The sequence below is a fragment of the Pollachius pollachius genome, assembly GCF_949987615.1.
Source record: "Pollachius pollachius genome assembly, chromosome: 7".
In the NCBI taxonomy this organism is placed as follows: Eukaryota; Metazoa; Chordata; class Actinopteri; order Gadiformes; family Gadidae; genus Pollachius; species Pollachius pollachius.
The window spans coordinates 20664759-20691283 of NC_136940.1; the positions used below are offsets into that span (position 1 = coordinate 20664759).

General features: G+C 44.9%; 4 protein-coding genes across 8 annotated transcripts in view; 2 read left to right on the forward strand and 2 right to left on the reverse strand.

Annotated features, from left to right (window-relative positions):
• Window positions 1-231: 231 nt before the first annotated feature.
• On the reverse strand, window positions 232-3900 carry LOC307078209 (torsin-1A-interacting protein 2-like). Its single transcript, XM_079739915.1, has 8 exons — window positions 3719-3900; window positions 3398-3511; window positions 3122-3292; window positions 2924-3037; window positions 2697-2837; window positions 2270-2392; window positions 2137-2187; window positions 232-2032 (listed from the first exon to the last, which is right to left on the reverse strand). Exons 1-8 carry the CDS (start codon window positions 3789-3791, stop codon window positions 1206-1208), a joined length of 1614 nt encoding a protein of 537 aa, XP_079596041.1. The 5' UTR covers window positions 3792-3900; the 3' UTR covers window positions 232-1205.
• Window positions 3901-4119: 219 nt separating this feature from the next.
• Window positions 4120-12152, forward strand: LOC307078206 (uncharacterized protein). 3 transcript variants are annotated; one of them, XM_079739910.1, is made up of 11 exons: window positions 4120-4265; window positions 5111-5186; window positions 5582-5737; window positions 7121-7240; window positions 7333-7509; window positions 8893-9012; window positions 9105-9281; window positions 9835-9954; window positions 10024-10200; window positions 10300-10446; window positions 10977-12152. In XM_079739910.1, exons 2-11 carry the CDS (start codon window positions 5168-5170, stop codon window positions 11762-11764), a joined length of 2001 nt encoding a protein of 666 aa, XP_079596036.1. In that variant the 5' UTR covers window positions 4120-4265; window positions 5111-5167; the 3' UTR covers window positions 11765-12152. The 3 variants fall into 3 exon arrangements, with proteins under 3 accessions (XP_079596036.1, XP_079596038.1, XP_079596037.1); XM_079739911.1 differs by lacking the exon at window positions 5111-5186 and adding an exon at window positions 6818-6878 and having other exon boundaries at window positions 4173-4265; XM_079739912.1 differs by lacking the exon at window positions 9835-9954 and having other exon boundaries at window positions 4121-4265.
• Window positions 12153-12305: 153 nt separating this feature from the next.
• On the forward strand, window positions 12306-19304 carry olfml2ba (olfactomedin-like 2Ba). 3 transcript variants are annotated; one of them, XM_079739899.1, is made up of 8 exons: window positions 12306-12652; window positions 12758-13021; window positions 13238-13345; window positions 13856-14047; window positions 14753-14984; window positions 15928-17094; window positions 17371-17547; window positions 18045-19304. In XM_079739899.1, the coding sequence occupies exons 1-8, from the start codon at window positions 12464-12466 to the stop codon at window positions 18653-18655; spliced, it is 2940 nt and encodes a 979-aa protein (XP_079596025.1). In that variant the 5' UTR covers window positions 12306-12463; the 3' UTR covers window positions 18656-19304. The 3 variants fall into 3 exon arrangements, with proteins under 3 accessions (XP_079596025.1, XP_079596026.1, XP_079596027.1); XM_079739900.1 differs by having other exon boundaries at window positions 13856-14041; XM_079739901.1 differs by having other exon boundaries at window positions 12484-12652; window positions 12829-13021.
• Window positions 19305-20208: 904 nt separating this feature from the next.
• Window positions 20209-26525, reverse strand: part of atf6 (activating transcription factor 6) — a 37483-nt gene continuing 31166 nt past the window's right edge. Inside the window, exon 16 of the mRNA XM_079739913.1 lies at window positions 20209-21600. Within this exon, the coding sequence (XP_079596039.1) occupies window positions 21395-21600 (206 nt within the window). The 3' untranslated portion in view covers window positions 20209-21394. The remainder of the gene's footprint in view (window positions 21601-26525) is intronic.

A 26525-nucleotide genomic window follows, 5' to 3' on the forward strand; every position in this document is an offset into this window, starting at 1 on the left:
TCTTTACCAACAGCTTTTTAAAGTAAATCGGAATTTATCATACACAAGAAATTAAAATTAAAGATATTGCTTTAAATAAATAACAGATAAAAGGTTGAAACAAGAATAAAACTAAATTAATTTTGTATTGTATCAATATAAAGTATAAATTAATTTGGTTGCATATCGCCTAAACTAGAAACCACAATGTGTGTTTGCAAAAAGTACTTAGAAATCAAATATGTATCAAAATATCTTTATTGATTCAAAATACGTATTCGTATGACAAGATAAATGTCTCGCCGATCATTGAACTGAATTATGAAATATTAAGGTTGGGGGATGGGATCGTTTGCAGTTACAATTAAGTGGTTAAATTATTTTGGTTGAATCTTTTCAGCCAAGGGATGAAGAACATGTTAGGAGACCACCCCATCCCCCATGCACGCAAATGTAAGGCACCATTTGTGACCACCTGGCTGTTAAATAGTTTTCTATTTTTTAATATATTTTTTGGTAGGCTCTTCATGTCCTACCAGGTACTCAAAAGTAGACTGTTTTCATAAACATAACAATGGAGAGGTTCACTTCAGTGTTTTCTTGAGGGATGTGAGGAATAACCATTGCATCAAATATATCTTTAAAAATCCAGCATCAGAAATTAATAATTAACAATTATTACAGCATCGTAATTAAGATATTTTCGAATCCCTCAAGGTAAGCCAGTGGATGTCAAAGTATTGATACAAAAATAAAGCATGGCGGAATATATAACAATATCAAAACAGCTGAAATGACAAATTTGACTGTTGCACAGTAATATTTACATTATAACAACCAAGAACAATAGTTTTTCTAAAGGAGAAAGGAATCTTGGAGAATGTACTTACTGTATTACCACCTACAGGCTTCTTTAGGTATGAAGTGCAGTCCCTAACCAAAGATGTTGATAAATAGAGCCTAATTTAAACTTTTGCATTGCATGTTATTTCATGCATTTGCCCTGACTGGCCAAATGTATGCATATGCAATTAATTGATTGTATCCAGTGACCACGTAAGTTGTACGACATGGATTTGAACGCTGCATGGCTGAATTGGACTATAGCTTTGCATCCATTGGCGCATTTTAAATACGCGCGTGGCAGATCTCTGCACCAGACAACGCCATGAATAGCATACTTACTCTGTTTCCTAGTTCCTTTAGGCTGTAGGCGGGGACTAAGCCTACAGTTCTGAAGGGTCCTCCTGCTCATCTTGAGGGAGCCCACACCCGTTCAGCTCCACCTGGCTCTCGGCCGCCACAGGCAGGACGAGGTGTGAGATGCGGCTCCAGAGGCCGCTCAGCTTGTCCGCATCCATGCGGTCAAACGCCTCGAGGCTTCCCGAACCCACAAACCTTTTTGCGATGTAATCCTGCACGATTTCCTCCACCTCCTTCAAACTTTGTTGGGTCTCCACGTGGTCCTGGGGCAGAAGCACAGTGAAGGCAAGAAACACCTGCTTGAAGGCCGCGTTCTCGTGGTCGCAGTAGCGGTAGAAGATGAGCGTGGAGCCCGGCGGCAGCTCCTCCAAGCGGTGGATGACGGCAGCGGGCCGGTCGCCCCCTCCTCCGAACGCTCCCTGCAGCGCGTTGTCGATGTCCTTCTTGACCCGGTCGCTGTCCCGTCCGGCTGTGGCGGCTCCATCGATGTGGAGCACGGAGGAGTTGTGGGCGGCGGAGAAGGCGGCCGCCAGCCCTCGGGCCAGGCATTCCAGAGTCCGCTCGGCCCTGCGGCCCGCGACCAGGATCAGGCTGACGGGTTCTGTCGGCCAGGCTTTCTGGAGGTGCCGTTCCAGGTGAATTCTGCTCCTCTTCCACAGTTCAAGGCGCTGGCCGGGGAACTGGCCTAGGAGGTCAGACCACTTGGCCGAAAATTCGACAAGCTTATCTTTCTTGCTGCAGTTCCCTCCATCGCATCTGGGGTCCTGGAGAGCAGGGGTCTTGTACACCAGAAGAACAGCAGCGCTCAGCAGCAAGAGGCACACCAGTCTTGTTGAATACCAACAGAAACCTAGTTGGACGGAAGACATTTTAGCACAGCAAAAGCTACAAAAAGGTGGCAAAAGGTCAAAGTGGTACACTTTTAATTTTGAATATAAAAGGCTAATAGCTCACCTCGAGGAGAAGATCCATGGATTTCCTTGACGGCAGTAAATTTCTTTGTGCCTTAAAAACATATAAAACCTCTATCAATATACAGCATCACAGAAAACATGTCCGCCTGCTGCATTACTCAAATGAAAAGTACCTTGATTCTTCCGTTGAGCCAGTTGTTTCTGCTGAGGAACGTTATTAGAATGCTGTTGTGGCGTGTAAGAACCCCCAGAACTGTTGTAGCCGACAGGTACACAGAGGGCACTCCTGGAAACAACTAGAGACAGGGCACATTGATACAAGGGGATGAACAGTCCCAGCTAACTGATATCAGTTAGGGATCTCGTAACATTTTATGTAACGTGTAAAGCATTAAAGGCAAAAAAGCCCCATAAAACAACAATATTATTTCTTCACAAAAAGACCTACAAAAAATTACTTGATTTAAATAGCGACTGGAAATTATTTGTCTCAAGTATACTGTACACACTGACATTTGAATGCTCTAATAATTATACAGAATATTATTATTATGCATCATGTTCTGTGACTAGTGACCACAATCCGAAATAGAGGATTACCAGAGGCCCTGGCCTTGGCCATAGTCTTCTGATAATCTGCTGTACTCGATTTGGTGCTCTTAATCTGGGGTATGACCTCTTGTGTGCCAGATGGATGTGCAGACTTGGTAGGAGACAAACGTTCACTTCTTGATGATTCCACTAAAAAGCAGGGCATTAAATATGTATTAAATGTTTTGGAAGTGACTTACATGAGTTATTGTTTTCATGTGTGGTTGCAATCCTACCTGCTTTGTTTCTCTGCACCCGGAGATCGTAGTTTTGACCCAAAGGTAAACGCTCCAACAGCACAGAAGAAGTCTTGCTGTTGACGTCAAACGGTCCGGTCGTTTGTGCAGAACCTTTAAAAACAAAAATGGATTACAACATGAAGAGAAAACTTTAGCTTACATATAAATAAAAGAACGATAATCTAATTAACTCACCGATAAGGCGTGAGTTTGGTTGTTGACTAGGACTAAGAGAATCTAGTGACAACATCTTCTCTTGACGTTTCGGTTTCTCCAGATGTGCCTCGGGTTCAACATCCATACAATCGTCCTCATCGCCATCCATCAATGCGTCTTCCTCCAGACGCCTTTTCTTATCGGGGGACCCTGATTTAACCATAACCAAGTTACGACATGACCTCTGATAGCCTGAAGCACGCCTCAAGTTATGAATAATAAGAGTGGTACTGGCAAATACAAACAGAACCCTACCTGTATCTCCAGATGCATTATTCATATCTTTTTCACAATTCTCAGCTGCTTCATGGGCTGCATTTGCTACCCCCCTCTTCGTCCGCTTAATGGGTGCTCTGGCTTCAATGTTGGCTGATAGTGAAAGTAACAAACGTGGAAGCAAAAACGAAAGTTGCGGACTATGTCGGCCAGCAGCGCATACACACACGGACACTACGGAAAGTTACACAACTACAACGATATAACACATACAAGTTATAAGTAACGTTAAACTTAAGAGCGCTCAATGGATGTAGGCGCTAGAGAGTTAGCACTGTGAGCTATATCATCTGTTCTCACCTTTGGCTGTAGACTGCCTCATTGATCGCCTCGTGACTCGAGTCACCGTATTTTGGGAATCATCAGACTCCATGTCATAACAATATCGTTCGTTGCTTGATAATGTATCGTAGTGCCTCGTCAGCGCATTGTATTAACACATGTATCCCCTGGCTACTCGGTTTAAGTGGCGCCTTTCACAACTGTCAACTGAAAAGGGCCGGATGTACTTGGATTTACGTCAACAGCTTTCAAAATAAACAGCCCCAGTAGTCATAGAGAACATGACAATGAATGTATTCATCCAGATTTCATTATACAGCAAATAGGGATACATTATATGTTTCAAATAAATCTTAAGACTCTTAATGTATGCAACGTTGTTATTCCAAGTTTCTATTTTCATGATTTTTGCATTGGTGAATTAGGTAGTATATCATAGGATCGCTTTCAGGACTTTTGCTTTAAAAGCAGAACATGTCCGGTCTGTAAGGAGACGTCGGTTGTCAGTGAGCCTGCGTGCACGACTACCTGGGTCCAAACTCCAATTGTTATGATCGCGCCTTTGGTAAGAGATATTCACACACTATTTGCAAACAGGTTCAATTTATTCCTCAAGTGATTTAATAATTAACTATTTGGAAAACTGACCGGTTAGCTGCTTGCTATGTCTGCAATTTGCCGCGACATTTGGTAAATAATATTAGCTTTAATGTTACTTAAGCTAGCGTCAGTTGTGTTTAAGTTTCGTTTTCAACTCTTTTGTAATATGCTCACTTTCTCATTTGAAATGTGATATTATTGATCTGTTGTTTGTCTTTTGACAAGGAACGAGGTACGATTTATGGACTGATTGTAGCTGACAAGTTTCTGGAATTGTAAACCATTTCATGTCGAATATGTCCCTTTTTTACGTTATAGTTTATGAGAAGGAACAATATATATTGTTATAGTACTATAGTTATTATGTTTGTCAGTGTGGGTGTAGCCCGTCCGGGCCGAGGGATTGGCCTCCTGTATTTCCGCTTGCCCGCTTTCTCTGTTACCACTCATCCAAACGACATCACACTCGAACCTGCTCTTCCTTTGGTTCTGGGCTTCGAGTGTGAAGGTGATGAACGATTATCAAGAAAGTCGAAGGTCAGCCATACATACGGAGCCCACTTCCATGTAGGATTAAATTTAAGATGTGATACTTTAAGATTACACAAGCAGTCAAATACTCGTCTGTGACTGCAGTGTGTTGCTCTATTTATGTTCATTATGTGTAATACACCCTCAGTTATCAAGGGATCATGAGGTATAGGGTTAGGGTTGAGTATAGCTTAAATTGCTATATTATGTGGAGAGGGGAAATAAACCTTTTTAATACTGAATTTTAAACCCTAGAATTGTCTCATTGTCTCTACACAGGATTCAATGATACGAAATTGATTGCCTTGAGGGTGTCGCAGTTCCCAGTTTACAGAAATGGATGGAAACAATGAAGGTATCAGTCTATCTATGGCCGGTACTGAATATCAGTCGTTCAAGATAGTCGATTATGTGTTGACTGTTGTATGACAACTGTAACTTATTAAACTCTTTACTATATAAAATGCCAAAGAAGCAGAACCCCACTCAAAAGTTATAGAATCAGATGACAAGGAGGAGGAAGAAAACAATGCTCAAAATTTGTTTATTATATTATCCCTCGGGCTGGACTGAATACATATTTTCAAGCTTCGGACATTCTCAGACTTATACCCGAATGAATATTCAGGCTCAGCAATAAATATCATAGCCTTGTTGCATCCCTAAATTGAGTTGTTGGTAGAGTTGTCTATCAATGTTTGTATGTATCGTGCATGAAGGACGTGTATTACATGTTTAATTTTTCTGTAGCTGGAGCCAATGGTGAGGTGCAACATTGCCCAGCTTCCCCAAACGATGCCCAGGTAGGCGGGACTGGAGCTGCACAGGCTGAAGAGCAGGAAGATGGAGGACAGCAGAACGAAGAGCCGGTGACAGAAAGGACAACAAACGCCACTGATGAAAAGGGTACAGACTGGTTTGATATCGACATGACACTGATTTACCTTTCTAAAATGTACTGCTTTATTTGACTCTTACATTTGAAATGTTTTCTCTGGCGACCAAAGCTTTGGTGTGTGTGGTGCATTTCATATACAACATCACTCATTATACCTCACTCATACACAACGACGGTACTAAATAACGGACAGAGTTGCAGTCAGTCGTCACCATGGGGATTACACCTCCTTCCTAGAACTCTCAGCCAAAAATTCTATTTTTTTTCTTCTACCTCATAGTGTATTGAAATCGAGCTGAAACACCACTTTTCATGATTTATTTTGCATGCATAAATGTAGTGGACATTGTTTGTATTGTGCCACCCACTTTTGGAATGCTGTTGGGCCAGAAACATTGCTGTGTGGAGTTTGGCAGAAACTTAGTGCGTTTGATCCCTGAACCAGTTTTGTAATCTCAAGGGCTGCTGCTCTTACATGTGTAGCCGGTCTGGCTCTGCGTTGTGTGTTGTGGTATGGAGTAGGACACAGGGACTCAGTGTTTCACTTTAGTCGAACTGTGGCGACAGTGACGTATTTATTTCGGCATGAAATGAATGCACAAATAATGCAGCAGCATTAATACACAGGACACTGCAGCACGTCAGTCTCCTCACAGCATCAAAACAACAAGTGAGCCTGGCCAGAAATGCCTTACAATACATATATTCAAATATATGAAGTCACAATAGTTCATAATACAGTCACACAAATTGAAATCCACCTGAAATCTATACACCACCGGCTAATTAATATTTTATATTAAAATGAAATACAACATGGGAGCAACATCAACATACCTGCATGAAATAAATGCACCAATAATGCAGCAGCATTAACACACAGGACACTGCAGCACGAACAGGCTGCAGTCGCTGTGTGTGTATTGTCACAAGTGCTGCTAAACAGTGCGCTAGGCAAATAGTTTGCTAAAATGCTCAAAACTCAAAGCAAATGCATAGGAACACATGAGCAACATTAGCAAGTGCAGAATCACATTATAACCTTATTTCACCGTTTACACTGGTTATTTTCTCTTAAACAACTTTAGAACAGAAAGCTGCACGGAGCAGAAGAAAAACACTCACCTTCTCACAGCATCAAAACAACAAGTGAGGAATGGCGAGCGCAACGCAGGAAGATGACGTCACAACCGAGACTTCAAAATAAAATAACCAAAGCTCCCAAATGAACTATTTACAGAAAAGATCACAAAATAAAAGTAATAAATAAAACGTGAGGGAATTTTGGTGGAATGCATACATATATCTTATATACCTGCTACACATGCACATGCACATGCAATGCCATTGTCACTGAAACTTACCTGGAGCTTGTTGTCTGACTTCCTCAGGCACTGTTGGACGTCCAGATTCCACAGAAGTGTCCAATAATGCAGGTCTTGCTGGTGAACCAGTCCTGCCGGAGAACTCGAACCCTGAGCAGGGCCAGGGGGACAACGGGGAATGTTCCGGTGATCCATTTTGACCTTACTTCTCAGTCGTTGGTACAATATCTATCGTTGGTATTGTTTTGATGTTATGCATCATCCCATTTGTTTTATAGAAGGTGGAACCAATGGCGAGGCACCACCAGAGGGGGACCATTCACCCGGCCTGGCGGAGCCAAACAATGCCCAGGTAGGCGGGACAGGAGCTGCACAGGCTGAAGAGCAGGAAGATGGAGGACAGCAGAACGAAGAGCCGGTGACAGAAAGGACAACAAACGCCACTGATGAAAAGGGTACAGACTGGTTTGATATCGACATGACACTGATCTACCTTTCTAAAATGTACTGCTTTATTTGACTGTTACATTTGCAATGTTTTCTCTGCCGACCAAAGCTTTGGTGTGTGTGGTGCATTTCATATACAACATCACTCATTATACCTCACTCATACACAACGACGGTACTAAATAACGGACAGAGTTGCAGTCAGTCGTCACCATGGGGATTACACCTCCTTCCTAGAACTCTCAGCCAAAAATTCTATTTTTTTTCTTCTACCTCATAGTGTATTGAAATCGAGCTGAAACACCACTTTTCATGATTTATTTTGCATGCATAAATGTAGTGGACATTGTTTGTATTGTGCCACCCACTTTTGGAATGCTGTTGGGCCAGAAACATTGCTGTGTGGAGTTTGGCAGAAACTTAGTGCGTTTGATCCCTGAACCAGTTTTGTAATCTCAAGGGCTGCTGCTCTTACATGTGTAGCCGGTCTGGCTCTGCGTTGTGTGTTGTGGTATGGAGTAGGACACAGGGACTCAGTGTTTCACTTTAGTCGAACTGTGGCGACAGTGACGTATTTATTTCGGCATGAAATGAATGCACAAATAATGCAGCAGCATTAATACACAGGACACTGCAGCACGTCAGTCTCCTCACAGCATCAAAACAACAAGTGAGCCTGGCCAGAAATGCCTTACAATACATATATTCAAATATATGAAGTCACAATAGTTCATAATACAGTCACACAAATTGAAATCCACCTGAAATCTATACACCACCGGCTAATTAATATTTTATATTAAAATGAAATACAACATGGGAGCAACATCAACATACCTGCATGAAATAAATGCACCAATAATGCAGCAGCATTAACACACAGGACACTGCAGCACGAACAGGCTGCAGTCGCTGTGTGTGTATTGTCACAAGTGCTGCTAAACAGTGCGCTAGGCAAATAGTTTGCTAAAATGCTCAAAACTCAAAGCAAATGCATAGGAACACATGAGCAACATTAGCAAGTGCAGAATCACATTATAACCTTATTTCACCGTTTACACTGGTTATTTTCTCTTAAACAACTTTAGAACAGAAAGCTGCACGGAGCAGAAGAAAAACACTCACCTTCTCACAGCATCAAAACAACAAGTGAGGAATGGCGAGCGCAACGCAGGAAGATGACGTCACAACCGAGACTTCAAAATAAAATAACCAAAGCTCCCAAATGAACTATTTACAGAAAAGATCACAAAATAAAAGTAATAAATAAAACGTGAGGGAATTTTGGTGGAATGCATACATATATCTTATATACCTGCTACACATGCACATGCACATGCAATGCCATTGTCACTGAAACTCACCTGGAGCTTGTTGTCTGACTTCCTCAGGCACTGTTGGACGTCCAGATTCCACAGAAGTGTCCAATAATGCAGGTCTTGCTGGTGAACCAGTCCTGCCGGAGAACTCGAACCCTGAGCAGGGCCAGGGGGACAACGGGGAATGTTCCGGTGATCCATTTTGACCTTACTTCTCAGTCGTTGGTACAATATCTATCGTTGGTATTGTTTTGATGTTATGCATCATCCCATTTGTTTTATAGAAGGTGGAACCAATGGCGAGGCACCACCAGAGGGGGACCATTCACCCGGCCTGGCGGAGCCAAACAATGCCCAGGTAGGCGGGACAGGAGCTGCACAGGCTGAAGAGCAGGAAGATGGAGGACAGCAGAACGAAGAGCCGGTGACAGAAAGGACAACAAACGCCACTGATGAAAAGGGTACAGACTGGTTTGATATCGACATGACACTGATCTACCTTTCTAAAATGTACTGCTTTATTTGACTCTTACATTTGCAATGTTTTCTCTGCCGACCAAAGCTTTGGTGTGTGTGGTGCATTTCATATACAACATCACTCATTATACCTCACTCATACACGACGACGGTACTAAAAAACAAACAGAGTTGCAGTCGGTCATCACCATGGGGATAACACCTCCTTCCTAGAACTCTCAGCCAAAAATTATATATTTTTTTCTACCTCCATAGGGTGTTAAATTCGAGCTGAAACACCACTTAACACATCAAGCGGTGTTTATTCATGATTTATTTTGCATGCATAAATGTAGTGGACATTGTTTGTATTGTGCCACCCACTTTTGGGATGCTGTTGGGCCCGAAACATTGCTGTGTGGAGTTTGACAGAAACTTAATGCGTTTGATCCCTGAACCAGTTTTGTAATCGCAAGGGCTGCTGCCCTTACGTGCAACCCAGAACTCCTGGCCATTGTCACTGAAACTCACCTGGAGCTTGTTGTCTGACTTCCTCAGGCACTGTTGGACGTCCAGATTCCACAGAAGTGTCCAATAATGCAGGTCTTGCTGGTGAACCAGTCCTGCCGGAGAACTCGAACCCTGAGCAGGGCCAGGGGGACAACGGGGAATGTTCCGGTGATCCATTTTGACCTTACTTCTCAGTCGTTGGTACAATATCTATCGTTGGTATTGTTTGTTTCATAGAAGGTGGAACCAATGGTGAGGCACCACCAGAGGGGGACCATTCACCCGGTCTGGCGGAGCCAAACGATGCCCAGGTAGGCGGGACAGGAGCTGCACAGGCTGAAGAGCAGGAAGATGGAGGACAGCAGAACGAAGAGCCGGTGACAGAATGGACAACAAACGCCACTGATGAAAAGGGTACAGACTGGTTTGATATTGACATGACACTGATCAATTTCTCTGATTGTCATACTGTATTTGACTCTTACATTTACATATTTCTCTGGCGAACTACAGAAGCAACGACCGACGCTTCCGATCCTGAAGGGGCCGCCAGCGATGACCCCAGAGCCCCCCAGCGTCCTTTTGTTGCCGACGTCGGGCCTGCGGCTGACGAGACAGATTCAGAACCTATGGTGCCGGATGTGGCTGTAGACCGTCCAGGTAGTCTGCTCCTCATTAGGTGATATTTAATATTTGTATGTATGTTTAATATTTGTATGTAATGTATGTTGTATTATTATTTTCTTTTTTTAAGCCTTCATTTACAGGTGTGTGTGTGTGTGTGTGTGTTGAGTTGGTTCAGTAGTTATAAAAGGCAAGCAATTAAGGACAATGTGCTGCTATATGTACAAAATAAATCAATCCGTTTTTGATACTGCACTTTAATCCGTTATAAAGGGCAATATGAAACACAACGTGCTAGAGGTGCCAAAAAACTATGTTTGGTACTGCCATTTATTTCTTTTGTCATGGTTCATGTGTGCAATACAAAATACATTTCGTGAGAAAAAAATCGTGGCAGAGAATCGTGATATCAATTCTAAGCTAAAAAATCGTGACTCATATTTTTCCCCGAATCGTGCAGTCCTTCCAATGTTGAGAAGAATCATTGCACTTTGTCCAAATGGTCTGGGGAGGGTCCTTGAAACCAGCGTTATTTTCACCCCCACGTATTTCCCCTTCCTTCACAGGAAATACAACGTACTTGCTGCTGTTGGCGGCGGTATTGGTTGGACTTTTTGCAATCTTTGCAGTCAGTCTCAATTTGCAGTCAGTCTCTGAAACTCTCAAAGGAATGGAGCAGCAGGCTTTCCCCCAGGTGGACCTCTTCATCAGAGAGAGGAATGCACTAGAGACCCGCTTCCCCAGCCAGCGGCCCGACCTGTGGAAGAGGAGCAGGATCCACCTGGAACGGCACCTCCAGAAGGCCCGGCCGACAGAACCCGTCAGCCTCATCCTGGTCGCGGGCCGCAGGGCCGAGCGGACTCTGGAATGCCTGGCCCGAGGGCTGGCGGCCGCCTTCTCCGCCGCCTACAAAGCCTCCGTGCTCTACATCAACGGAACCGCCATGGCCGGACAGGACAGCGACCAGGTCAAGAAGTACATCGACAACGCGCTGCAGGGAGCGTTCGGAGAAGGGGGCGACCAGCCCGCTGCCGTCATCCACCGCTTGGAGGAGCTGCCGCCGGGCTCCACGCTCATCTTCTACCGCTACTGCGACCACGAGAACGCGGCCTTCAAGAAGAACTTCCTGCTGTTCACTGTTCTGTTGGACAAGCCGGAGCTTGGGACGGAGCTGGGGCTGAACGCCGTGGAGGAGCTGGTGGACGAGCAGCTCCAAAAGAAGTTCATCTCGCCGGGGCTGTCGGTGGCCTTCGACAGCATGGACCGGGACAAGTACAGCGGGCTGTGGAGCCGCATCTCGCACCTCATACTGCCGGTGGCCGCGCATCCGGCGTTGGAGCAGGACGGTTGTTGAAGGAAGGGGCACCTACATGTACTTTTAAAACGGCAAACATAGAAATCACAGCAAACATAGAGATCACCTAGGGAAATCGTTGTTTTTTTAAGGACATTCAGGTGTTAATTTTAATGTCATATTTAATATATTTCAATTAATGCCAGAAAACGTTTATTGAAGGAACACTACAGTCAAATTTGTGCCTTAGCCACCTTTTACCGTTTTTTCTGTGTGTTGGCGACCCAGGGCAGCCAAGATATAAGCTGCTATAATCGTATTTTATGACTTTTGGTAAAGTCACTTTTAATCACGGTGTTACATTTGTGATTTTATTCATTTTGACGACCTCCTCTGAGTCACCTACGCTGTTCTGTAAATAAATTAAACGAAGGCGTTTGTGAAGTTGCGCTCCTCGCAGTTTGTCATGACCCCGCCCCTGCCGACGTCACGGATCCCGGCGCTCTGAGCTCAAAGGCTCCTCGCCTTCTGCACATGCAGCATCTATGCGCTAAACTCATCTTATTGTCCTGCTTGCATGAATGGTTGTGAAATTAATTATTTGCGGATTTATCTTTAAAAGAGAATGAACATCTGCTGTTCATCTTACTTTGTCAATGATGCAATTTTGGTTGCTGTTCTAGTTTAGTAATATGCAATTATTAAGGTAGATGTAATAATAAGTAACAGGCTGTGCCTGTCATTTGAACTATACCAAATATGTCGCTTTGCAAGCCTTATGATATGGACAGAATATGGGTTTTAGGTGCAGTATACTTAGCGATTTTATCTTGTTGTTCGGCTGCGCCGAGGAACTGGTCTGGAACTGGGATACAGGCTGATATTCCCAGTGATCATAATAGCGCACACCAGCAGGCAATAGATGACCAAGAACATATTCTATCTCAGGTAAGCTTCTCTTAGTTGTTTAAACTTAAATTAATGAAATATAGCCTAATCATTAAACGCTTGATTGTTTGTGGTCCAAAATACATCCGTCCTCTTTTCTTGTAGCTGCTGGGTGATTATGACAAAGTGAAAGCCATCTCGGAAGGCTCTGACTGTCGGTGTAAATGTGTTGTCAGACCCCTGAGCAGGAGCGCCTGCCGGCGGATAGAAGAGGGCAGCGCCACGGCGCAGGACTTCTACACCGTGGAAACTATAACTTCAGGTCCGCCTTGCAAGTGCGCCTGCATCGCTCCTCCGTCTGCGGTCAATCCATGCGAGGGGGAATTCAGGTTGAAAAAGCTTAGGGAAGCTGAAAAAGAAAATGTCAAGGTGAAACAACCTTGCTTCGTCGTTCTTCATCACCACCTCCTGCTTTTCTTTTTATTACCTTTTGTGGTCATTGTCCCAAACGATGCCATTTATAACATGTCCATAGCAAAGGCTTTTGGACCAATCTGGACCACGCTTTATCTACAATGGCCTCGATGAATACTTTTTTTTTACGATCAAGGAAAGTATTTTGAGAGTCTATTTCAATCATTCCAGCTCTCTGCCATCATTGACCTACTGGAGGGATCCTTTTATGGCCTGGATCTTCTAAAGTTGCACTCTGTTACCACAAAACTCGTGGGACGGGTGGAGCATATCGAAAAGGTAGGTCGACGCGAGAAGAACCAAACAAATGAATGGCAAATGTGCTCATTGTTGATGTGATCAATGTAGGGTGTGTAGCCTCATATGAACCAGAAAAGTCTACTACATCCTTAAAAAACAGATAATTTTGACTGGGTAAAATCTCAAGCCACCTAGAATGTTTATGTTGCAGATCTTATTGAGGAAGTTAGATTCGTCCCCCGGGCATCCAGGGGCCCTATGAAACCGCTGGTGGAGACACTGGTATAAACACCTACCGTGTGAGCAACTCGCTACTCATCCGATGTGGCAGGGGTATCATTTGATTAGCATCACATATTGACATTGGAATCAGAAAGAACCCTGTTTTTATTATTTATATTGTAGTCCAATGTCAATTTTCATATACAGTATCACAAAATTCTGATAAAAAAATGTTTGTTAGATGCTTCCAATAGATACTAAATTATTTTTTTTATCACAGCTTTGTGATCCACACAGCACCTAGTTGTTTGTCTGTCGTCTCACCAGGCACAGGCAGTGTCTCTGAACCACACTGGAGCTGCGGCCCAGCCCCTGACCAGTCCTCTCTCCCAGGGCGGTCTGGTCACGGACCGCCCTGCTGCAAACACCCCACCCCAGCACCTGGGTCCTGAACAGAAGGCCAAGAGTCTTGGCCAGAAAAGTGACAGAGCAGCTGCATACCACGTTCCAGACGTAAGGGTCTGTGTTTCATCATGATGGAAGGTCAACACCCGTTCATAGGGAATGTCCCGATCAGGGATGTTATTCTGAATTGAGGATTTCTACTGACATAATCAGCTTCATACGTATTAGGGTCATGATTTTAATAAAAATCATTTTAAATGGGTTAGAATTCCAACAGACAGCCCCTTACTTAATTGCTCAATATGGAATATTGGCTGTTCTGTCTCACTTAAACATGAACACACACACTTTCCTGATGATAATAATAAACACATATTCTACAAGGCTGCTCCAGAAATGGATATTGAAAAGGAATTCTACAAACTCTTTCCACCTCCCTCCTGTCCAGGCATATCCCTATTTAAACATTTGGTTGGGTTGGGGGGGGGGGGGGGTAATTGAACGCCAGCTCATGTGTTTTTTAAAGTGACAGTGGATATGGGCATCATGTGTCTACTTCTGTCAGGTCAAAAGTACGTTGCTGCTGCAGCCCGCCGCAATCCCAGTCATTATCTGGACCAGAAACCTAGCCAAGCAGACACTTGGAGACCGCAGTGCACATGATTTAATGTATTCAGCATTTGGCCGGCCCCCATCTTTTTTTTTAAGCAAAGTCAATCCAAATCATGGAGGGAATAAATCAAAAGTCGTTTCTTCACACATTATTATAAACCAATCAGAGTTGTACGGCTTATCTTTTTCTGGTTTGTTCTCTTGTAGGCAAAGTATGAGGAAAGGTTTCATGGCGGACGAGGATCCGGGCCGACAGAGGAGCGCTCTGATGGCGCGATGCGAGAGGAACACGAGCTGACCCCCAGAGTGGAGACCTCTCCCCAGGGGGGTTCGAAGGTTTCAAAGACCACTGCGAACGGCATGATCATCAGAGGCATGACGTTTTATAAATCTGAGCCGGATCCAATGGTGGCTGACGACGGGGAACCCGGGGAGAACTGTGAGTCCGCCCACTGAATCCTCAACAAATAATTTTATTTAACCTTTATTTAACCAGGAAAGTCCCATTGAGTTAAAAATCCATCTTTCAAGGGATACCTGGCCGAGACACATCATGACAGACAACGAAAAATAAGGCAATTAATAAGTATAACATTTAACGACCAAGCACAGCCAGTGATCTATGTACAAACAACCGTCTGTCTATGTTTCAAGATCCAATTCTGTATTCCAATGTATTTTGAGATGCCATAACAATGAAATAGATATTTACATTTGAAGTGCCGTAATGACCGCCAGCCACTCAGCAAGGCAGTAACAGGCCAGACGGCCGGTATTCTCATCAATTGTGGAATGGAAAAGAAGAACCTTCTTTGTCCCCTGTTGGGCCTACAGTCTCATCAAAGGCACCCAGTCACAAACAGGCAGAGATGTTCCTCTCCCTAACTGCTGCTACCACTACCGCTACTACCACTCTGTGAATATTTTCATAAACTCCCTTTCACTTTAAGGCTGTTCAATCCGCTTAAATTGTACAAACACACTGGCTCTAATCCCACTTTGTGAGATCCCTGCTTTGTGTCTCATGAGTGTTCCTGTAAATGTTTTAATTCGGCTGGGAAACGCTGCAGTGATACTTAAATGGAGGTGTTGAAAACTTGATTATGATTATTATAGAAACCCTGCTGCCACAGTGCACGGTGTGTGCAATATCTCCGTCCAAACAAACTAATTTCGCAGTGCTTCATCCAATTCTTGCTAGCGCCTACTCATTTTTTGTACATTGACTGTTTTCAATTTACAAAGAATAGTTTTGTGACGCTTCCTGGCTGTTGAGCACATATAATGACAAGATGGCGTGATGCCGAGGCAGCGCGGCATTTTCAGCGGCGCCCGGGTGTTAAAGCGTGTAACCATCCATCTTCCTTTCACCCCTTTTCCAGTTTTTGAGTACCACGGCCTCAGTGGCGATGGGCCGGGCAATCTGTTCACCGAGGAGCAGCTCCTGGAGTCTCGAGCTCCTCACCCGATCAGGGTCCGCATGAGGTCAGTACTGCGAGAACCCCACCCCAGGATGACAGGCACTGTGGGTGGGGATGACCGCAAGACCGGCCCCAACCCGGCCGAGGCGGAACCAACAGCAGCCGAGCCGGGAGTTCACAATGTCTCCAGAGGTGGCGCGCCGATGGCGCCGGAGAATGAACAGAGCACGCGATCAACTGTTGGAGGCATCGCCGTGAGGTCATCTGAAACCCCCGCCACGGTGCAAGGCTCCAGCAGAACAACTCGACGGCCGATCCCCCTAACCGCCAAACTAATTAGAAGCTCGGAAACGAGCTTTGCTACAAAGGAGCCGATGAAGACTTTTGTTGGCTCCACCAGAACCGCCATCACCGCTCCCCCTCCGACCACAAAGGAAACCCCGAGAAAAACAGCAGCCAAGGGGGGAACTTCTGCTACGGAAGCCCCTGAAACCATGGTAACCAACGACACAAGGCAAAGTACGGTTGGGGGTTCAACAGTTGGGCGTGGCACTCAAGGACCGACCTTCACCGAAGAGCGAGCAACCGAATCATCCATCTCCAGGGTGATGGTGGCACCTGTAGTGCAAACACCCCCCACTTCGACTCCTCCGTTGGCTCAACCCATCCACACAGCCTTGACCGCTGCTGCTTCGACTCAGCCCATTATTTCTGGTACCATCCCTACCACGGCCACTTCTTCTACCACCACCACCACCTCTCCCACCACCACCACCACCCTCACTTTCACCACCCCCCCAATCACTACCTCAACCCCTACTACGACTTCCACTACCACCCCTGCTACCACGGCTTCCTCCTCCACCACCATTTCCACTACTCCCACCACCACCACCACCACCACCACCACCACCACCACCACCGCAACTCCCAGCCCCAGCACCAGCACCACCACCACCACCACCCCCAGCACCACCACCACCACCTCCACTGCCAGAGCAACTGCTCCAGTGAGATACAAAGCAACATACAAGATCAGCTGGGACGAGGTGGAGACAGGGCAGCATGGCCCTCCGACAGAAGCTGAGCCCGTGCCAAGACCGGCGGAACCAACGGCAAGGAAAACTGGTAAGCTCATTTGTTAGGGATGATGAGATTTATGCCGGGAAGAATGTTGTAGGGAAGTCCACACATTCACCACTCTGATTTCTGGAACCTTCCACAGCACTTGCTATTACCTATTTAAAGCAGAGATTGATTTGAGGATTGATTTGAGGAAACACATTTCAACACATTTCTTCGATTGTTTCGCATTTTACGCATTTGTTCGTGTTATTTCTCATGTCAAGTTGTTTAGTCGAGAACTAGTGAATCCCCCCCCCCCTGGTAAATGTTCTGTCACAGGACAGTGCCAGGACACGTTGGCCACCATCTCCGAACCAGTTACCCATAACACCTATGGGAGGAACCAGGGAGCCTGGATGAAAGACCCCAAGTCGACCAGCGACAAAATCTACGTGGCAGACTTCTATTACGGAAACACCCTGCAGGAGTTCCAGAACATGGAGGTCTTCAAGACAGGTAGAGGCCGGTACACCGAGTGTTGTCTTCATGATGAACGTCCTCAGAGTGGGGCTGTGCAATTAATCTAATTTTAATCGTGATTTCGATTTTTACCCTCTACCGATTATTTTTCATTTAAAATCGATTCAGGGGCCCAGGTATCGATGTAGTCGCATCTGTTAATCCAACCGGATACCGATTCGTATTGGTGAATCGTTACACCCCTGATATATATATATATATTTATTTTATTCATTAAAAGTTTTTTAGAAATTGCAGAACAGAATATTTGTACATTATCTGCGATTTGAATTTTTCTTTTTTTCTTAAGGTGAAATTTTAAGTGCTTTTTTGGAGATAAATGCTGTATAAATGCATCTTATTTTCAAACTCAAAAATAATCGTTTGAATAATCGTGATTATGATTTTTTCCATAATCGAGAAGCCCTACCTCAGAGGTCATCTCTGTTCCTCCTTCCATTCCATCAATCACCCTGCCCTCTCTCCTGGTCCAGGTCGCTTCACCACCTCCTACAAGCTGCCGTACAACTGGATCGGCACGGGTCACGTGGTCTACAACGGCGCCTTCTACTACAACCGGGCGTTCTCCCGGGACATCATCAAGTACGACCTGCGGCGCCGCGCAGTGGCGGCCTGGACCCTGCTGGACAACGCCGTGTTCGAGGACTCGTCGCCGTGGGAGTGGCGCGAACACTCCAACATCGACTTCTCAGTGGACGAGAGCGGCCTGTGGATCCTGTACCCGGCACTGGACGAGGAGGGCTTCCTGGATGAGGTGATCGTCCTGTCCCGGCTGGACCCCTCGGACCTCAGCCAGGACCCCGGGACCACCTGGAGGACAGCGCTGCGCAGGAACCACTACGGGAACTGCTTCGTGGTGTGCGGCGTCCTCTACGCCGTGGACAGCCACAAGAAAAGCGACGCCAAGCTGGCGTACGCCTTGGACACGCACACCCACACGCAGATGGTGCCCGGGATGCCCTTCGTGAACCGCTACAACTACACGGCGCAGGTCGACTACGACCCCCGGGAGGGCGTGCTGTACGCGTGGGACAACGGGCGCCAGGTCACATACGACGTCAAGTTGGCCTACGGAGACCCTTGACGGGGGAGGGGCGGCGCACCAAGTACTTTGAGTATTTTTGTATTAAAAAATATTAAAAAAAGTTATTCTATGATTTTCAGGGTGGATTGTAGACCAGTTCACGGGAATGTTATATTGTTAAAAATCCAAAAAACAAAATGTTTTGTACTTCAGTCAACAGGTTGAATTGTATATACTGTGTAATGAACCACTGTGATGTACATGAATGTAGAAGATGTGGCAGAGCCAGTCCCCCAAAATCAAGGCTTGGATCCCCCCCCCCCTCCAAAAAAAAGCTACCCCAATCAAAGCCCATTTTATTTTTTATTCACTTCCTTTTTGTATTTTTTTATATAGCATTTTGTAAGGTGTGTTTGCACACATAAGATGTACGTCCGTCTGTGTGGTAAGATCATAGAAAGCACTTACTCCCTCCAGATCAGATTGAAGGCGTTGAGAAGACTACAATAAACATCTGAAGTAACAACAAGCTCCCAATGTTTGTTTTCACACATGGCAGTAAGCTGCCACTTCCCTAGTGTTCAGTGCTCAAGACAGCTCAGGGTTTCTTTGCCTCTGCCGTTTCACCCATTACAAAATGCATTTCACAAAGTAAAAAAAATATTGAAGAATATATACTTTCATACAAATAACAAATATATACCTATGTGAAAAAAAATTATTAAAACAATCTAAAATGGTAAGAAATTCCAGTGTTTTATTGAAAAGATTTCACAATTCAGAAATTGTTTGTTTTCTTTAACCTGATTACAATGGGAGATAAAGTTTATAGTTAGACTCAAAACACAAAATGACTCCACAATTGAAAATAACTCATACAGGGCATGTTTTTACTATTACTAAGAAATTTGATATAATATGGCCAATTGGATAACAACTGGTCTGAAATCTAATCTAAATTCTAAAATCTCTTGAATTTTCAAATTAAGTGCACTTCAGAGTGCAATTAGGACAATGGAAGGAGGTTCAAGGTTCAAGATGAGCATAACGTGGCACATAAATGTGAATGCTATGTTCATTTGTTTTTTACATTTTCCTAATTTAAAGGAATAGAGAGTCAATATTGACAATTGAATAGTTACAGAGCTTGCAACACTACTCCCTTATCCAGGGGCGTAGGAATGAGTTTAACATTGGGGGGGACACATATCGGAAACCTGACAGATCCGGTATAATTTTTAGGTGGGACAAAGGCGCCTCTACGATATTGGAGGGGACACGTCCCCTCCGTCCCCCCCGGTTCCTACGCCCTTGCCCTTATCCATAAAGGTCCAGAATTATGAGCAAAATAACAAGATAGATCAATAGGAAAAAAATGGGACAATATACGATGCAATCAAATTAAAAACACAAAGCTTATCCCTCGAAAGAGACGTCCCAACTGTCATTCAAATATGGTTTGAATCCAAAATTCAATAGGTATGCAAAGACTATTCTCTGTCCTACTTACGGAATTTGCACACAATCATATTTATCGACAATCAGTGGAAAATAAATACATACACATATATACATATATACACATATATATATATACATATATATATATATATATATATATATATATATATATATATATATATATATATATATATATATATATATATATATATATATAGAAGTCTGCGTGCAGCACGGTGCAAAACATAGAACAGAAACTATTCATAAAACACAATCCAAAGCATATTAAACACATAACAAAAGTTACAAAACAATTATATATTGGACACTTAGCTTTCATGAATATTCAGCTTCCTGAGTGCATGGCCTTATAGTCGAAGGTTTTGTAGACGTGAGAAGATACAGTATAGTTCTTCGCTTTAGCATTTAGGAACCAAGAAAGACAAAAAAGTTCGAAGCAGGGCAAAGACAGTGCAATAGGCGAATGAATCGCTGTCGGTTCTTTACTGTACCGACAGCGATATATTGTTTCACTCTCATTGTTTCGCTTTGGATAAAAGCGTCTGCTAAATAACCTAAATGTAAATGTAAATGAATGAGTGCAGGAGAAATGACGTGCATTTGCTAGAAACCCAGAAGTTTAAACAGGTTTGATTTAATCCAATGGCGACCGAAACGCAGGTCCTGATTATCTAAAAATGGTAATGAATAGACATGTCTTATTGCAGATTGGTTTCTAATCAACCTGGTGAGATTGGATCTCTTAAAAACAACTAATAAAAACCTTTGCTCACAAAAGGTTGTGTTCTGCTGCCAGAAATGTACAGCCATAACAAAGGGATACATTTCAAATGCACCGCTGCTCTGTTACAGCAGCCTTTCAGTGGCGGGGTTACGCAGGGTTCAATAATCTGCCCCCTGCCGTTGAGCAATTACCCTTAGCGCGGAGCGTCTGGGGCCACCGGGGGAAGTCTTTTGTTGCCGCACAGGAAATATTCACTCTGGGGCAGGGCTGAGCATCTGGCACCCTCACCTCCAACCCTCTGGACCAGCTTCCAATGACCACAACTACACTCCTATATTTTATATATACGAGATATATATACACTACCTTCCAATGTCAAAATTCACAGTGGAGAAATTGCAATCCAGCCCAATCGTGTCCATGAGGTTTAAAACATCTTCCTCCTAACCCACAGCCCCCCCCCTTACAAAAAACTATTTCAATCTAAATAAGAAACGCTTCAAACATTTGCGGCGGTCAGTGTGTCAGGGTGGTCCGGGTACGAGTGGTGTCGGGGGGCGGGGGGGCGTGGGGAGAGGGGACTGTGGTGACGCTCAGGCCGAGCCCATCAGCACCCCGACGGGGGGCGGGACCTCCCCGGGGCGGTCCGAGGGCGGGGTCTGGTACAGCGTGTCGGTGTTGTTGACCCGCAGCAGCGGCGGGATGGTGGAGGAGCGCACGTGGAGGATGCGCGTGTCGGTGACCTCACAGTCAATCTGCATCATCACCTCGAACGCGTCCTGGTCCTTGATGACGCTCTCTGGAGGGGGGGGAGACGGCAGAGGAGTCGCGCCGTTAGAGCTCAGTATCCAACACGGGGGGGAATAAGTCTTGTAGTCTCTCAGTCCCTGTCTCACTCTCCGTCTCTCTCTCGCTCTCCGTCTCTCTCTCGCTCTCAGTCCCTCTCTCGCTCTCCGTCTCTCTCTCTCTCCGTCTCGCTCACAGTCTCACAAACATTGAAGAAAATGTGGGGCAGAAAACCATCAACACATTTGTATTAGTGGCTACATTTATGAAAGCATATTTTTAAGCCCAGCGGTAGAAGATCCAAGGAATGAGAACCAGAGAATACCATATTGTACCATGCATCCTCACCTATGGGCATCATTTTGAGAAGAGCTGCCTACACAAGGAATACAGTTGAGAGGAAAACGTCTTAAGTGTACGTCTATTTCCTTGCATCTGACAATCCCAGATTGCATTCATACTTGCTTTTTTATTCAAAACATAAATAAAAAGATTCAACCACTGCAGATGAGGGGAAAGAAAAACAGAAAATACAAGAAACACATTTGAACCCTAAAGGTCTTGCGCAACAAGCCATTACTCTTAGGGGACGGCAACATTGCAACAGTGTTGTATTCTCAAGACAAACTCTAGACTTTTGGTGTGGTCCACAGTGGGCCATGAGCACAGCCTGGTTTGATTTCACCCTGCCCTGCAGGAACTCAACATCTTAGTCCATGGACGCAACAGCTAATCATAAAAGCCTGTTGTCCGACGAACTCAAGGATATCTGTGCGGCTGTCTTATTTAGGTTCACTTTCAACTTGCACTTAGCAGTCTCTCCCCCTGACATTCTCCATCACGCGACCACTCATCTAAAAGCTAAGGCAGAGAGAAAAGGCCAGTTGGTAAGAGCTTTACAATAACATTCCCTCGGTTGGGAACAGTGTCATATAACCTGGAAAGATGGCTAAATGGCTTTAAAAGCCGTGTATACGGTTTAAATTCGGCAGGGCTCCATTTGTTCCAGAGACACCTGTCAAGGACATCAGCTGCTTTCCATACTTCGGAGATGAGCGTGTGTGTGTGTGTGTGCATGCATGTGTATATGTGTGCCTCTGCCTGCGTGTGCATGTGCCTGCGTGTGTGTGCGTGTGTGTGCATGTGCATGTGTGCGTGCGTGCGTGCATGCATGCAGGCATCAGATCCTGGCCATTTAATGAAGGCTGATTTCTTCTGGTGGAAACATTTCCATTGTCTAATATCAGGATAATATTGCAAATGCTGCATACCGCCAGATATGACTCCCTCCGAGTGTAGCAAGACGATAGTGAGGACGTTTTGTGATGGCGGTTTCATTGCAGATCCATTTGTAATGCCTCACAGAGGGTTGAGAGTCACGCAATCTAGTCCCAGGCCGGGGATGCTCTGCTAGAGTGGAGTGCCTTGCAGTAATGAGAACACCAGGGGTATAGGGCTGGGGCATCATGATTCATCATGGTATTTTGTTGGTCGAAAAAATTAAGGGGACACAAGGGTTTTACTGCTTTAATATCCTCATTTCAAGAAGATTAACCTAGGCTAATGCAAGACACAAATTATTCCTGATGATACTGACGGTAGCAAATGCTGGGCGGAAAAGCATTCTCTTGGTGTTATTCAAACTGGTCACATGAGTCTAATTATTTCAATTCCATCCCACCGGCAGCTTAAGAGGGCATTATGCTAGTGCAGCCGACACACCCACGCACACAGCGGCTCCTCCCACCCAGTACCAGGGACTCTCTCCTGGTACCGTTCACATGCGTCACCTGGAGTTGTTCCATAGGGCTCGCTGCCCCTGGTTTCCCGGTGACAGCAGGCGAGCTCGATGTGATTAATCCCCCTTATGCCTGACAGGAGGGCGTCTTTAAAAGGACACGCGATAGGCCAACTCTGGTTTGATCAATAGAGGAGATGGATCAGGATGAATTATCACACAGAGTCCAGATCCCCAGAGGCCATTCGAGTCAATGGAATGAAGTTTTGATCTAATTGGGTGCCTATTAGGCCCACTTAACCGACCAAATTAATCATGTTTCTCCTTGGAATTTCCCTCAGGGGATTCAAACCGCTATAATCTTCCTCATCTTCATTTATCCGCTGAGACAATCTTTCAATGTGGCACTGTAGACATGGCTTTGTCTCAAGTTAAACTTGACCACGGATTTCGAAAGTACAGCAAACACACTTTACGAACGTGCAGCGCTTAACAAATAGGCAGCCTTTGAACGAAGGGTCCCTGGCCGGTTAAGAGAACACACAAATCTGTCGCCCTTCTGTTCCAGGTTCTTCAGCACTTTGGTTCCTTAACCTTGAACTATTTACGGATGCTGAGCTACAGTGCACATGATTGCAGTTAAAGAAAACAGAAAACATCATACGTGTATCAACACAGGATTCATCATGGCATGGCCTGCCGCAATCCCACATACTTCATCAAGATGACTTTACTTTTAAACATGTATACTTTTGTCGCCCCCAAGAGAGTAGGGGAGCCTTCGCACCAGATTATGATTCTGTTTGCCAATGCACAGCGTTTACACACGTTGGTCCTCTTTTGAATATCGCAGTGGGAACACAGACTGAGGCAGGGGTGAAAGTACAATATTGTAACCAACTGGTTTGGACCAAGTCAACCCAACTATAAATGTGAAAGCACCCTTCCAGTGTCTACAGGTTAGTGTGTGGACATTGGGGACATAACCCAGTATCTCAAGCACCCTAGCCCCTACACCACTTCTAACTCCATCTCCAAATGGGTCGACAAACTACGTGTAAAAAAACCGGACAACCGCCTTAAACAAACACACGTTAAAGTCATGGCGCCTGTGTTCACTGGAGATTAATGTGAGAGCGAATCTAACAGGTCAGAGTCAACTGACTTGTAAATAAAAACCTCTGAAGTGTGGAAGTGCAGTCAGCCTACCACCGGCATCAAAGATCACATCTCCTTCGTTGGCTTATTGACCGGGACGCGCCAAACAATTGCTCCCATAGCGAGGCCCATATCCACCTCCTACTCCAGATGAAAGCTATTTAGTGACTGGGAGGCAGGGAGGGAGAGAGGGAGGGAGGGGAGGAAGGGGGGAGGAATTCCTCCTAGAGAGAAGGAGGAAGCTGGAAAGAATTATCTTTTGCTGTGCAGCAATCACGCAGTTGAAAGGGGGGGGAGAGGAGGTGGTGGAAGATGAGGTGGAGGGCAAAAAACAAGGACTTTGCCTTGCAAAAGATGTACAGTTAACAGTCGCACTTAATCACTCTGGAGTTTCAAACAAAAGAGGACATGAATGTAGCGCTGCCTTCTGCGGAGGCTGCGTGTCATCTGGGGAACACACAGAGCCATACGTCCTTGACGAAGACCATGTCTGTCGTGTGCCTCCACAGAGCCGGCATCAGTCCTGACCTAATAAAGAGAAGACCTTGTGTGCTGTCGGCTCATGTTAGTTCTGGGCTTTTAAACGGCTCTTAGAGCCAGATGCGGGTCTCACTACAAGGGGAAGCCAACGCAACATCTACGATTGATGCTAAAAGCTAATCTCGGGCGACTAGCTAAGAACATATGCTTCGGAGCAAGGAAACGTTCTTGATTCTGCGCACATCCACGATAATAGGAATAATGTTTTATTTCTCTCTTTCTCCTGGTTTCGACCATGTTGTTCAGAGTTCGCTTTCTCTATAATCTGTTTGACATTGGGGCGCGAGAAAGGATGGAAGGAAGTCTCCGCGTTGAGCCACCTCATCGGGTCATCTGGGACAGGAACTGCCCGAGGCGACTCTCTGCTGACCAGACCCACCAAGAACAATGTTTACCTTCATCAATCTTCATCTGGGAAAGCAACTCGCTCAAACCCCAGAAAAAAAAAAAAGAAGTCAAACACACAAAAAACAACATTTCCCAACGGCCCTGTTTTCCCTGCTGAGCATGAGGCTCGTATTACCCTGACTCACTAACGGCCGTCCCGGCTGGCTTCAGGAAAAACAGGATTGAATCCAAGACAAGACAAGACAAGACGATCAGTGATAACAGTAACGGCTCAGCAGCCAAGAACAACAGTCTTATCATTACAGCCGCTAGCGCACAACGGCCGCACTCGAGCCCTGTCCTCCTCCTCCCTCCTCTTTTAAATGAGTTCATTGCGCTTCTTATTGAACAAAACATATATATATATAAATATATATTCAGCATAATGAAGGGGAATTGTAATAGTGTAATGATTGTTTGTCTTAACGCCTCCTCAGTCTATTATTCAGATAAATTGCGACACGGAAATAATGACCCAATTGCATTTCCATGTGTTGCCATAGCAAACACAGACCCCCACTGCAGGGAGTAACTTACAAAACGGTCAAAGGGCTCCAAGCACACCCAAAATCTTCAATCTTCTTCGTGGTCTATGGTCAGGAGAAGCTGTTTGCTAGTTCACTTCGATTTGCAGCCCAAATGTTTTGGCTTTGAACCCTCCCTGGGCCACATACTCGTGAGCAAGATTTTTTAGATACGATGTCGAATCTAACCATCTGTCTCATTCGTCCGTGATGGTTGTGATAACGTTTTTCAAAAGGAACCACTGTCACAGAGGGACAATAGGTGAGCGGGCATGAGTCAAGCTCATGTTTTGCAACGGGCTCGTGGGATTGCCTACGGTATACTCGATAAAACAACATTACTTGGGTATTATTTGTTTGTATTTCACAACATCCCTGTTTTTTCCCTGGACAAAATATCTCAATCCTGCCTCCAAATTTCCACGAGGAGCTGCGAACCTGGGAACTACCCAGTTAAACAACCGGCCACTAAATTGGTGTTTCCATGCTTCGTGTTATTCTATGTTACTGGACGCCTTTGTATATTGTGTGCAATGTTGTAAACTTTATATTAGTTTTTCAATAATGATGGCAAATTAAATGGGATGCCAA